The 13,271-nt window shown below is 40.8% G+C and overlaps 1 protein-coding gene across 3 annotated transcripts in view; it reads left to right on the plus strand.

The window, feature by feature from the left end:
* XYLT1 (xylosyltransferase 1) overlaps nucleotides 1–13,271 on the plus strand; it is a 194,481-nt gene that overhangs the window by 129,893 nt on the left and 51,317 nt on the right. For all 3 annotated transcript variants that reach the window (XM_086622158.1, XM_086622159.1, XM_086622160.1), the window contains 2 exons: nucleotides 2,510–2,682; nucleotides 3,332–3,534. In XM_086622158.1, the coding sequence (XP_086478284.1) occupies nucleotides 2,510–2,682; nucleotides 3,332–3,534 (376 nt within the window). The remainder of the gene's footprint in view (nucleotides 1–2,509; nucleotides 2,683–3,331; nucleotides 3,535–13,271) is intronic.

Raw genomic sequence — 13,271 nt, forward strand, 5'->3', positions numbered from 1 at the left:
AAAGTTTATGGAAATGCAGTAGTTAGAGCTATTCAGATCTTGACATGGCTTTTTACAGCTCTCAAGTCCTACTGTATTTTTTAGTAAGCAGATACTCAATTGAATGTTTCCTGCCAATTTTATCCTATTTGCAAACCAAGCTGGTTCTTTATCAGTGGAGTAGTCTGCGAAATAGAGGGTGCTAATCAGCCACGGACTAAAACCAGGGAAGTAGCAGTATAGAGTGGAAGTAGCAGATATTCTGACATATGGAAAAAAATACAACATTCTTACCTTCATGAAATTCTGAGCAGCCAAGAATAGGATTAGATTAAAGAAGTCATAATAGTATGCAGGTGGAAAAAGGGACTATAAAAACCTGAACCTAAAAGAGAAGTGAGGAAGGAACATGTGGAAAAAAAGGTTAGGGTAGGAAAATAGGAGAGAGGAAAATAACTCACTACAGGAATTTATTAGACAAACCTGATGAAGTGAGGTGGCATTTCAGATGAAAATTTGGGAGGATTTTGTTCTCAGTAATTGCTAGATAAATGATAGTGTGGGTATTGAAAGCAAGTTAGTTTAAAATAAAAGATCCACAACGTGGCTATTTTAAATTCCCCTCACCTTCTACACATCATTGTAGAAAGCCACTAATTTCAGAGGAAAGGTATCCAAAAATGTAATGAAAACCACTAAAAGTATTTGAGTCCGTTGATGGGACATCATCAGCTTGAAATCAAGGCAATTTAAAAGAAAAATGGTTGTTTTAGCAGTTGCAATTGCCCTTTATTCCCCTGTCAGTTCTCCTTGCACACGTTTTCTTTCTTTCATGGTCCTTTTCTGTCCCTGTCGCTGTGCAGGAGGCCTGAGCACACGCATTGGGAAACTCGTCGGCTGTGCAGGAGAAACAGTAGAACTGAGCATAGGCAAATGGCCACAATAAACAAACTGAAAATGATAGAAGAAATTAAATTTAAGCTTTTTCCTCATATTTTAATGCTGTTCATCCAAGTCTGATTGAATTAATGGTGGAGTTTTTTTAAAGAAATACCATTTAAGTTGTTGATGACCCATTTAAAGTTAAGAGTGACTCATGGGGCTAGAAATTTCCTGATGGGTAGTCTGAATACAATTTGGGGCAATAAAGTTGCATTAAATTATGCCCAGTACGACTGCAGATAGATGTTTCTTGAGGAGCTGCAGGGAGATAAGGGTCTTTTACATGGGGCAATGAGCCTCTGGGACTTTGTAGGCATGGCCATTTCCAAACCTTTACTTGTAGTGGGAAATGAACATTTGAGTCCTGCCCATGTTGACATGCATTTCCAGTAATTAAATATGTATTTTTAGTACAATCAGAAGTTCAGATTTTTTGAGATTGTTAAATGCATTTACCTTTTAGAGGAAAAAAACCAACTCAGATCTTAGGACTTTGAAAAAATGTACCTGGGGGAGGGGGGAGAGGGAAGGGACTAAGTAACTTTTTGGGCAATGATGCTGCCTTTCATTTACAAAAGAAAAAAGTTAAAATATGCGAGAGCAAAATAGGGGCAGGAGTTTTTTGAGCTTTGAGGCACTTCCTTGTTCTGTTTAGGATGAACTTGAAATTTTTAACATAATTAACTTTTGTTGAGAAAAGTCTTTACAAGGTCAGAGCACTCAAGAGGTTGTTTAACTGAAGAATGAATGTCAGTTTTGTGATAAAATTGCATTTTTCTTACATTGTGTTCAGATTTTTGAGTTGAAGAGCTGTTACACAAATCCAAAACAAAGCACTTTAAATTTCTGAGTAAAAATGTCCCTCTAGCTCTTTTCTTAATCAGTATATCCTGTCTTAACCTTGTACTGGTGTTTGCTTTAAAAAATGGAGACCAGAAATTCCTCTGTTAAAATAAAAATGAACATAAATTTTATAAATAGGATTATAAGAGCCCCTCTCCTACATGAAGAGGTGAAGATATGAAGGTTGCCATTTAAATGTTCCAGGATACATCTGCTATTACAAATAAATGCTATCAGTCGACATAATCCCCAGCAGCTGTTAAGCACCAGAGTTTCACCAGCTTCTCAGCAGAGCTGTGCTGATCACAGGAACGAGCATCTTTTACTAAATGAGGGGTGTCATTTCTGGGAGAGCAGGGGGGAAGTTGGCCTTGGCATTTTTAAATACTTTGAACAGTGCTTAGAAATTTTGAGGTGATTCCTTTGAAGATGCAAATGTGTGTACCCAGGTAGAGCTTGGTCTGACTTATAAACATTTGGTTGCTTATCTGTGTTCATGCAGCCGTGTCCAGGTTGAGGCACACAGACAGGGCTACATGGGGAAGGATCATGGGGATTATCATCATGGGGTGATGACCCTGTACAGTGATGGAGGAGAGGGGTGCGATCTGGATGGCACGCAGGCTGGCACCCCTCGTGAGTTCTCACTTTCCCTTAGAAAGAGCCGAGGTGAAATGTGTACTGCTCTCTGCATCCCTGCCCTATGGATACACTCAGAGATGTCCTGTGTTTTGTTTTCAAACAGGAAAAGCCAACAACAATGTACAGTGGGATGAGGACTCCGTAGAATACATGCCAGCCAACCCAGTCAGGATCGCATTTGTCTTGGTTGTTCATGGCAGAGCTTCTCGGCAGCTCCAACGCATGTTTAAGGCTATTTACCATAAAGACCATTTTTATTACATTCATGTTGACAAGGTAATATATCACTGGTTATAAATTGCCTGTCTCCCCATCTGTCAGTCTACCCATCTTTATCATCTTCTTCACCTTCTCTTTACCTCTGCCACATAGAGTGCATGTCACTTTTTGTCTCTCCATCTGTTACACGTTTGGAGCCTCTTTTTATTTTTCTTTCTCGTTATCTCCTTTGCGTAACAGCCTTCATTTCTCCTTGTATGTCTACGAGTATCTATCTGTGTCTGTCTCTTGTACATTTAGTTAACAGTAATTGCTGAGTTGATGCAGACTGACAGTGGCAGCCCACTGGATGGAGAGCTGACCTGAGAGGCCTTGGGCAAGTTACTTTCCTTCACACTGTAAGAAGGAGGTAGTAACAGCCACCTCCTTTACGAAAGCCCTTTGGGATCTGCTGATGACAAATGATAAATAAGAGCTAGTTTTGCTGATTAGTGATTACTGTAGTTGTAATAAAAAGAATTAAACAGAGGTGTGTCTACATTTCCAAATTAGCATGTAGCAAAAGATGGTTGTGTGCCATAATGAGTGAGGGCAAATCAATGGCAACGCTCAATGAGTCAAGAAGTAAAGTTGGTGATTGGTGAATACAGGGAGGGACAATTTTGGACAGAGTAACTTGAATGTGTCACTTTTTTCTCCTGTAAAGCGATCCAATTACTTGCACCGGCAAGTGCTCCAGTTTGCCAACCAGTACCCAAATGTGAGAGTCACTTCTTGGAGAATGGCAACTATCTGGGGAGGAGCAAGTCTTCTGTCCACCTACCTGCAGACCATGAGGGATTTGATGGAGATGAATGACTGGCCATGGGATTTCTTCATTAACCTCAGTGCTGCTGACTACCCAATCAGGTACAGTGAGTATTTTAAGAATGCACGTTTTGTTCCTAAAGGAAGTATGTATTGAAGGATATAAGGGATGACATGTCAGTGCTGCGCTGCAAGAAGCAGAGGTCTGAGGGGCAGTTTCTTCTGTCTTAAAGCAGAAGACTCCTCTTGGTCAGGCTGGTGTCTGACAGCCACACTCTAGCCAAGGAGACAGTCGCCATACTGTACCCTGTGTGTCTGCCGCTCACTAGTAGGGACTGTGGCTGCGAGCAGGCTAGCAGCACTGGTTCTTCGCTTTTACTGAGGAAGCAGGGGCTGCTCTGTTTAGTCATTATTTCCAGCAAGGGGCATCAGCAAGAGAGGGCGAGTTAAAGTAGCAGGAAGTACTGAAGCTCAGCAAATGAACCCCAGGCATGGAGAGATTCTTCCCTCTCAGGGCTCTCTCTGATCAACAGTTTGATTTGATGTCTCAGAAAGTGTTGAAGGTATGAGTATAGATTCAGTGAAGGTAATGTTCTCCTCTTACTTTTTTTAGTACTTTTTCTGTGGAGGATAATGATTGTAGAAGTGACAAATATGTTGCTAGGAGTCAATTATATCTTCAGCACCAACCGTTGCCTGAGTATCTTTATTCAGTCTTTATGCAGATGGCGTCAGGCAAAGAACTTCACATACCACCACATGACAAGACTTGTGATTTTAAGTGAAATGATATTCTTTCTGGATTTACATAATCCAGACTCTGCAGCTGCATTCTGTTAAAGCTTACTACATTGTGTAAAAGTAGATAGTCCATTAAAAAAAAACTCAAAAAACAAGAAACCCACCAGTAAAAGACCCGATCTTCCCAAAAACTCAAGTGTCCTTTAACTGTTGGGTTTAGGCAATAAGAATTATCAAGAAGAGGAAAAGAGGAAATTCTCCTTGTGACTTCTGTTTCCCTGTATGTTGAAATAAATTGAGAAAGGGGAAATAACTTTCTTGGGTGGTTTTCTGATGAGCGATGACATAACATGCTTTTAATACTCATAGAAAATAAATATATTAGATGCTTTCACTACCTTTCTCAAAGTTTAGGTCCCTTCCTAAAGATGCTACTCAGACAGAAATCCCTACTGAAGTGAAAAATGAAAAAAAAACTGTGAATGTCTACCTTAAGAATGATTTTGTGAGAACCGACAAAAGGCTTTGTTGCTGGAGCCAATTTATAAGCACTATCAGTGAAATGCAACACATTTTGGGGAGAAAAATCAAGGAAGAGCACAAGAGTCATAGAGATTGCCTTGATACTGGAACATGAGGATTTGAATTAAGAAATCACAATATTTCACATTGCATCCAATTTAAACACTTTTGGTGTCCCCCAGGAAGAGACCTAACGATTTTGACATATTATCCTCGCTTGTACGGGAGAGTATGTAGTTCTCTGTGTGTCTCTTGAATTTTGAGAAAAGCTGGCTTGTTATTCCCTATCGTTCACTTTCCCAGTGAGGAACGCTGCACTGATGATAAAACGTAGACTAAGACCATAAAGGCAGAGGTAGGTGATGACACTTTGAATCAATTAAGGTAAATTATAGGAGAATAATTGCTGAAGGTCTAGTATAATTACAGACTAGTTCCAGCAGATGTATCCAGTTATCTTTCTGTGGTGTTGAGTCCACCCTAAACACCATGTAATACTGAGACCGTTACCTGTGGTGGTCTCAACTGCTCTTAGTTCCCCATGGAACAAGTTAAACCACAAGGCCAAGTGAGATCAGTCACTTATAGGCATAAACAATCACAGGATTTGTTGTGTAGACTGTAGTCAGTTCAGTGTTAATGGGTTCTTTGTAATAATGCTGTGGTATCTTGCAGTCATTCAAATTCTAAACAAGTGTCATTCAGCTGGAAAAATTCCAGGCACTCATTTCTTCATGGGTGGAATTTTTGAAGGTCGTGCTTCTCTACTGTGGCCGCTCTCAGAGCTGTATGGTGGGCTCTCGGCAGCCGGGCAGGCGTCTGAAGTGCTCACTTCCCTTTCCGTCGAAGTATTCTGTTACCAGAACTGATGGAAATGTGCTTCCTCTCCACATCATGCACTTCAACAAAAAATAAGAAGCCTTTCTCAGTGCTACAACTTTAATGACAGTGACTTATAGGTACTGTTAAATTTTTCTGAATATGGAATATTACAGCTATAAACCCTGGAAAATGTTATCTCATCAAATATATATATGAGTCCATTTCATTTTCATAGTGGAGATGCTATAAATTAATATTCTTTATAATCTTTAGGAAGGCATTACCTCTCTGCATACCCCATAAAGAGCTGATTGTTTTTCCAGGAAATAGTAAATGGGGTGTTTGAGGCAGTTTTTTCCTTCTTCCAGACCTCATGCTGTGATTTGTCAGACAGTGGGCTAGGGGCAGTTTACACTTCTCTCACTGGTTAGTCATATTGCAATGGTTTTTGCTAGGTTTCCCTGCATAAGAACATATGAATTTTGTGGATTAATAGTTTTTATCCAGAGCTGCTTCACATTAAGCTTTCGCTTCCCATCTGCCATTCCATCTGTAACACTGAAACCTTTACTACTTCTCTTCTGATAATAAAAGCTAATCCAGCCTTATAAGTCAGAAAAACACATTCAGTATGTGGAGTTAATACTATATGATGAAACCTAAATCTGTCCAGGAAGCAGTCTGTATGTTCACAGGCTACATTACAATTGCTAGAAGCACTTTGTCCTTCAGAAGAGATGTCCAGAAGCAGATGTCAAGGATCATACTGTATAAAGACGGGGGGGAAATATTAGAACCATTCATTTTGGGAGGAAAACTATTAAAAATGTGTAAAATAAAACATATGCAAGCCAGGAAGATTCAGATACCTCTATTATTTTTCCTCCTGCCTTAATGTTTAGTTTGTGAAGTGGACTCTTGGTCTAGCACCTAGCACAAAGGAGGTTGTAATCCGTGTGCTTCTAGTTGTTAACTGCAGTAGAAATCACTGGGAAACAGAGTCTGGACATAAAGACACCTCCAACAAAAATACTGTGTTTCCCTTTAGCCATGAGGCAATATGCTATTTATTGGCCTAAGTGAAATGATCTGGTGCATTATCCAACCTTGACTCTGTTCAGCTCCATTAAACATTCTCAGCAGGAAAACCAGGGATGAAATGGCTGAAGACAAACCCCTACAAGGGACTCTACAAGGGACTGGTGGGAGGTTGTGTGACTGCTGCCCTTTTGCCCTGGGGCTGTGAATAAAAAAGGGGCACGTGCCTTCAGGATTCTCAAGAAATCATCTCTCACAGTCATTGCATTCATAAAGAAATTAAAGAAACAAGCACCTTCCTTCCTTTTTCTTAACTTTTTTAATTTTTGTGGCATTTTTTTCATGATTTAAAGTCTTTTCTTGTGAGAGCTTCTTTCAAAACTCTGTGGGAAAGCTATTGATGTCTTTAACCTCTTACTTTACATGGGTATCTATTTGCATTATTTATTGTCTCTGACAAACAGCATCAAGTAGTCAGCCTTATGTTCAGGGACTGAAATTTCACTCCCAACAAGGTGAACTATGGTAGAGCATCTATTGATGCTGAATGTTTAATGTGCATTGCAGGAGTCCTCGGATAATGTGGCAGGTGAAGTGTTGCACCACTTAATTTAAGAAGTTTAATGAGATCATTTAAGAGTGAATGTCATGTCAGTGCTTACCTGGCCACAAAGCTTGTATAAAGAATAAACATAATTAAACATTTGGACTATTTATAATTTACAGTAAATCACTGGGCCTCAATCACCAAAGGGATAACCAAATCTAATTGCTAGCTAATGCTTAGTCTTTAATAAAGGTCAAGCAAAATTATTAGCAGAAGCTTGGGTGGTGCTTCAGAATACTAAGAAAATAGTGTGGCTTATTGATGGAGCCAGGAATGCAGACACAGCTACATTTTCAATTATGAGCAACCATGTATAACAAAGGAACTTAAAAGAAACCCAGTGAAACTATTTGTGTTTTCTCTTTTGGCACTATTTTAAGAAAAAGGTTGTATAGCTGTATTTTCCATAAAAGCCTGTATTGTGAAGACTTGGTCAAATGAGACACAATCAATAGAGATTTTGGTCTGGAACTTGAATGAAATTTCTATCATAATACAAATAGCACCTGGGGAAGGGCGGCTACAGACTCCAGGGAGTAAATGGAGTGATCTGACTGGGACTGGTCCTTTATACAGGTGCCAATTTGGAGTAATTTATGGAGATCATCTTTGTCAGTCAGAATCACACTCTGAAAATAAGAAAAATGAGCTAGCAAAGAGCTATTGACTGACCTGCTCTTGTTTCATTATGTTGTCCTCTGATGGTCAAGGTAACATTGTTAGTGCTAACTAGCAACATTCATCTAAAAATTTAAATACTCCTTTAGAAACTTGAGGGATGCCCTTTGAAATAGGTAATCCTTTTTCTCAGGTCGATGTTTCCAGCCCAATCAACCAGCAGCAGACAGGCAGTCTGATTCTGTCCTGCGTTTCCTCCAGCAGACCCGCACTCCTGGCTCTTTAGGAGACTTGTTAGCAAAGATAACCACTCAAAATCCACAGTTTTATCTGAACTTCTGCCAAAGCTGAACGTGGTAGACAGCCTAGTATCTGTCCTTTCACTCATCTCCATCTTCACAGTTTTCATCTGTAATAACTTCCATGGCTGATCGTGTACTGGGGCTGCTTCCTTTGGATGTCAAGAAAGGAAACTGAAGACAAAATGGCTGTGTGGAAAATTAATTCTTTAAAATTATTCTCCTCTGTGAGCAGCCAGATGGAGTATTGGTTAATACAAAACCGATGATGACTCACGAATGAGGTCCCTAGGCAGCAAAGTGTTTGCCAAGAGTGAAAAGATGGGAGTGGAGGGAGTAGGTCTTCAGGTTTGTGTTCTGGTGGCAGGTGGAAATAATTATAACCAACAGGTTTTAGAAAGAAGTTCAACCTTTGGGAAAAATGCTGCAGCACTTCAAGTTATTTTTCAGATGCCGGAACTACCTGGGAGAACAGCAATTTCCTTGTTTCACCCACTGGCCCAGATTCATCCCCTGCAAAACATGAGTGACTACCACTCTATGTAAACTACTTCAGGGATGATTTTTGCTTTGTCAAATTTACCATGACCTGCCCAGATTTCACCTGGGCAGTTGACCAAATGACAGAACCTTTGAAGCAGGTGACTGGGAGAAAAAAAGTGAGAGAATACGGTTTGTATGAAGTAAGTAAACCAGATTTGAGCTGTTCATCTGCTTTTGCAAAACTTCTCAAATTTTGCAATGCACAGGCTTGAAATGCAATATTGGAAATGCAGGAAAATCTCTTCTTAGAACTGAAACAAAGAACTCAGCCTTCACATACAGAAGTCTATCTTTGTGAGAAATGTCTGAGACCCAGTTGGGCGCTCCTGATGGTTATGAACTTGGAAATTCCAAAGCCAGCAGGGCTGATGGGAGCTGTGTAATGGCAAATAAGATCATCAAAACCATTGGCTCAAGAGGCAGTTCCGCTCTCTCTCTGACTTCTCATCAGTTTGACTTGACTTAATTAAACAATTCTATGTCACTGAGATTCAGACTTCAGAGCTGTCTCTTACAGATACTTCCTTCCTGGCACTACATAAACTGGTGCTGGACATGAAAGCCTGTATAGAAGATACTGACTTTCCAGGGCTGGATTTGACCTTACACCCCATATGAAGCCACCTGTTGCAACGCTGCTCTGAAATGCAGGCCTTGCCACTAGAATAATGTACCAGGCACTGGGAAATAATACAGCATTCTTTAAAGTGCCCTTTCGTATGTTATCCTGAACTGAAGCACTGGTAAATCATATCTCTACATCTAGATGGGAGTGCAGCGCAGGTAGCTCTTGCGGTACAACATCTGTTAAGATGCCAGCGCCTGAGGTTTTTATCTCAGTGTTGTCACTGACATTGTATGTGGGTTTGTTTGCTCAGAATATCTTTATCTGGCAAGCCAGACGTCAATCCACTCTTAATGCTTTACAGGGAATCTTTTTTCCTGTCCAAAAAGGAACTTTATCAGTGTTTTTCTTGAATCTGCATTCTCTGAGAATTTCAGATGTGCTTCTTTCTTAAATCCCACAAATAACCTTTTGTCCTCCTCTTGCCTCAATTCGCCAGCACATTTGTTTGAGATACTTTGAAGGTTATCTTTTTGGTTTGCTATCCCATTTCTCTGTTCTACTGTTGAATTATCAGTGGCTGGCAAAGCAGTGGTTTTGCACATGGTCACAAATGGGTGGGTAAAACATTGAAATCATTGTAGCTTAAAAATTTTATTTACATATAGTGTTAACATAATATTTTCTTAAACCTGGCAAATGTTAGTGATGGGAGACCCACCCTTTCTCTGTGCAGCCACAGCAGCTGAGGTTACTCTTTCTCCATCTCCCCTCCTGGGTTTAAGGCTATAAAGCAGCTTTTGCTTTTGGAGAATTGTGACATCTGCAGATCTTAGTAACTTTCTTTGATATTTAGTACATCTGAAATGTTCTCCATAGCAGCCTCAGTCTGGCAACAGAAATAAACGCACCCCAAACTGGAGACTGGTTTGGCTATCCAGGCATCTCCACAGTGCATGCAGATTAAAAGATGCATCAATAAAGCACATTTTTGGAATAGCAGTATTACTCAAAGTACCCTTGTACTTGGCAGCACATTATCTTGTTGATTAGAGCGCTAAACATTCAGCCCTTCATCTCTTCGTATGTGAACTGAAGCATCTGAGCCAGTGTCTGAGACCACTCAGAGGACCGCCTGGCAGATGAAAGCCCCAGATGCCACGCTTTACAGTTTGATGGGCATTGCAGCATCTGAGCACTTGCTGGGCTGCCTGGCTGGTATCGTCTTCTCTTCTATCTTGGCTCTGGGGCTGCTCACAGGGAGATTCTTCAGCAAAGAGCCAAAGGGTTTTCATCTGTTTGCCGTTTGCTTTCTGGATGCAATTTATTTTTTACTTATCTGTGATTGTGAAAAAAGTCTATTTCCTAAAAGAGAGTTAAATGCAAGTCTTCACTGGATACCATTCAGCCTGATCTATAAACAATAACAGTACAAATGTTATGATAATGTGCACCATTGGTTCCTAGGCAACACAGTTATGTCTTTTGTCTTCAGGATGCTAGAATAGTATCCAGAATTATATTTTTGTAAGGGTAACTGGTGTGTTGGGGCTGAGGAAGGCATTGAGCAGTATGAGGGATCTTGCCTGCTCAGCTATTTCTTCTTCACAGCTCCAAGGCTGTTTATGAAACTTGGTTTTCACTTACAACTTGGTTTTGTTGTAAATGATAGTCTGGGGTAACCAAGTCAAAAAAAAGAGTCTTTTGTGCAAAATGGCTCTTGTACTTTAAATGCGTGGCTAGCAAAATTCCCCACGAGCTGTCTCATACTGACAAGCCCTTTCCGTGGTATTCAGCTGCTCATTGCTTTCAGTGGGGTTTGAGAGTGTAGTGGGATGTTGGCCATTAGAGAAATCCCAGATCTGACTTCCTCTCCTGTGCGCTCTCCTGCAGCTTTGCTTCAAGTGGCTTTTACCCTGTGGATTTAATTGTGAGGTGGGTAACAAGCTGAGCTGCAGAGAAGCAGGTCCTTGTGGTGTTTACCTGGGGTTTATGAGCAGAAACTCTGTAATCTCTCTTCAGCTGAGTTTTGGGGTGTTGGTTTGTTTGGGGTTTTTTTTTTGGAAAGTTCAGTAAAATCATTATCAAATTCCAAAAGCTAAAACTGCTTGAAAGAGGGAAACGTTCCTGTTATAGCATTGCATTTTAAACATGCTCTCCCTTAGTGGCCTCGCTGAATTCTCTCAGGAAATTAAAAATCTGTTGAAATTGCCATTAAGACACTTTTTTGTTTAGATTTCAGGATGCCACTTACAATAAAACAGCTGCAAAATAATATCTGGTGGCAGTTCAAAGTGAAGATGAAACGACAACATGTGCTATTTTACCTTTCCCAAGTCACTCTTAAATAGTTGTGAACCAAAAGGCCATTAAAGGGTGAGCAAAAAGGTTGCTCTGATTCAGTCTTTTCATAGTGATATTGAAATAGAAAGGAGAGGAATAGATGAATAGATGAACCCTTTTCCTCCAAAATAGGGTTAAAAACGTAAGAGTTGAGTGGTATTTGATGTTAAAGATTTTTTCAGCCAATTTATATGTAAATTCTGGTCTTGTCTTGATATTAAATTACGCACTTTGACATTTTTTCTTCAGGATTACTGTGTGTGAATGAGCTGAAGGGCTGATTTGAATGAAATACTTTGCAACAGAATTAAAGCTGCTTTGAAACAAAAGATATTTTCTTAAAAGTGCTTCTGTATAAATAAAATGCAGTAGTAACCCACTGTGGTTACAGAGCAAGGGTGGCAGGAGTGTACAGTCCCAACTTCCTCTTCCCTTTGCTCTGATCGAGTGGAAACTCCTTTTTCCCCAGAATTGTGGTGCAAGGTAAGATCCAGCTGGCCACCAGCTGCCTCACTCCCTGGGATTTATGGAGAGTGCTGATGGGAAATACTGTATTAATTTGTACAGGGGCATCCAGCGAGGCTCTGTCTGCTGCTGTCACTCAGTGAAGTCCCTAAAACCGTGCCACATGCTGATGCGCCAGTCTGCAGACTCTGGGAGCTGTGGGATGGAGGAGGGTGGTGCAGGACAGAGGTGGGAAGCACGAAGCTGAGATCTTCTGTCGTGCTCCCTCACATGAGAGTCGCTTAAGAGGCTCCTTTGCCTTTGTTCTCTTCCACAGGGAACAAACCCCACTTCTTCAGTCTATAAATGCTGCAGAGGAGGTCTGGCTCAGCTCTCAGATCTTTGTAGACCAAAAGCAATACACGTGTGCATGTTCAGTGCTGTAGAGTTTGGGTGGATCAGAAGAGAGTAGAGAGAGCAAGGCACCTCTGTGCATGCTTTGTCCTTTGGGATGTGCTGCAGAATGTGACTTTCTCTCCCAAACCTTTTTTTTTTTTTGATAGTCCTGACTAGTGCCAACTAGTCAGAACTTCAGATATTGAGATATTGTGAAAGCTTTGAGCTGATGATGCAGTGATTCAAGACCTACGTTGGCTGTGCAATCCTGGGCAGAATTAGTGGCTAGTTGGCTTTTACAGTTGCACCTTATTATAGTTGAGTACTTCATTTCTGCTCATCCTGTACAGCGCTGTCCGTCGCGAGGCAGTTATGTGATACTTCTGAATCTGTCTGTATGAAGAGTGGTGCTGAGTACTGTTGACTGTGACGGCGCTTCTGTAGTTCCAGGCGGATCAGAGGGGATGAGGCCCTAAATGGTTCATTGTAGCACACATTCCACTCTGCCGCACACCGTTTAATTATATCCATTATTCAGCATTACTTGATAAACCAGCTGTAGGAACAAGCATCCCTAACCTTTCATCAGGATAATTGCACTCTTTGCCACATTAGGACGTGGTTTGGAGCCAAGTCTTTTCCAAATACAGAGTCAGTCTCTGTTTAAAAGTTTGCTGCCCCAAAGTAAATTCTAGCAAGTAATCTTGCAACAATGCATTCTTGGGGCAGCTGAGGACTAAAAGGTCTATAAATCCAAATTGGTTGTTTGTGTCACATTATGGCTTTCAATAATTGGGGCAGCCTTAGAGGATGTTTTTGCACTGACTCAGATCATTGTATTCTGAAGATGGGATGCACCATGCCAGTCACGTGCGAGGCAGCTTCCAGATGGTTTCTGGGT

Source organism: Tauraco erythrolophus, chromosome 17 (genome assembly GCF_009769465.1).
Source record: "Tauraco erythrolophus isolate bTauEry1 chromosome 17, bTauEry1.pri, whole genome shotgun sequence".
Taxonomy (NCBI): Eukaryota; Metazoa; Chordata; class Aves; order Musophagiformes; family Musophagidae; genus Tauraco; species Tauraco erythrolophus.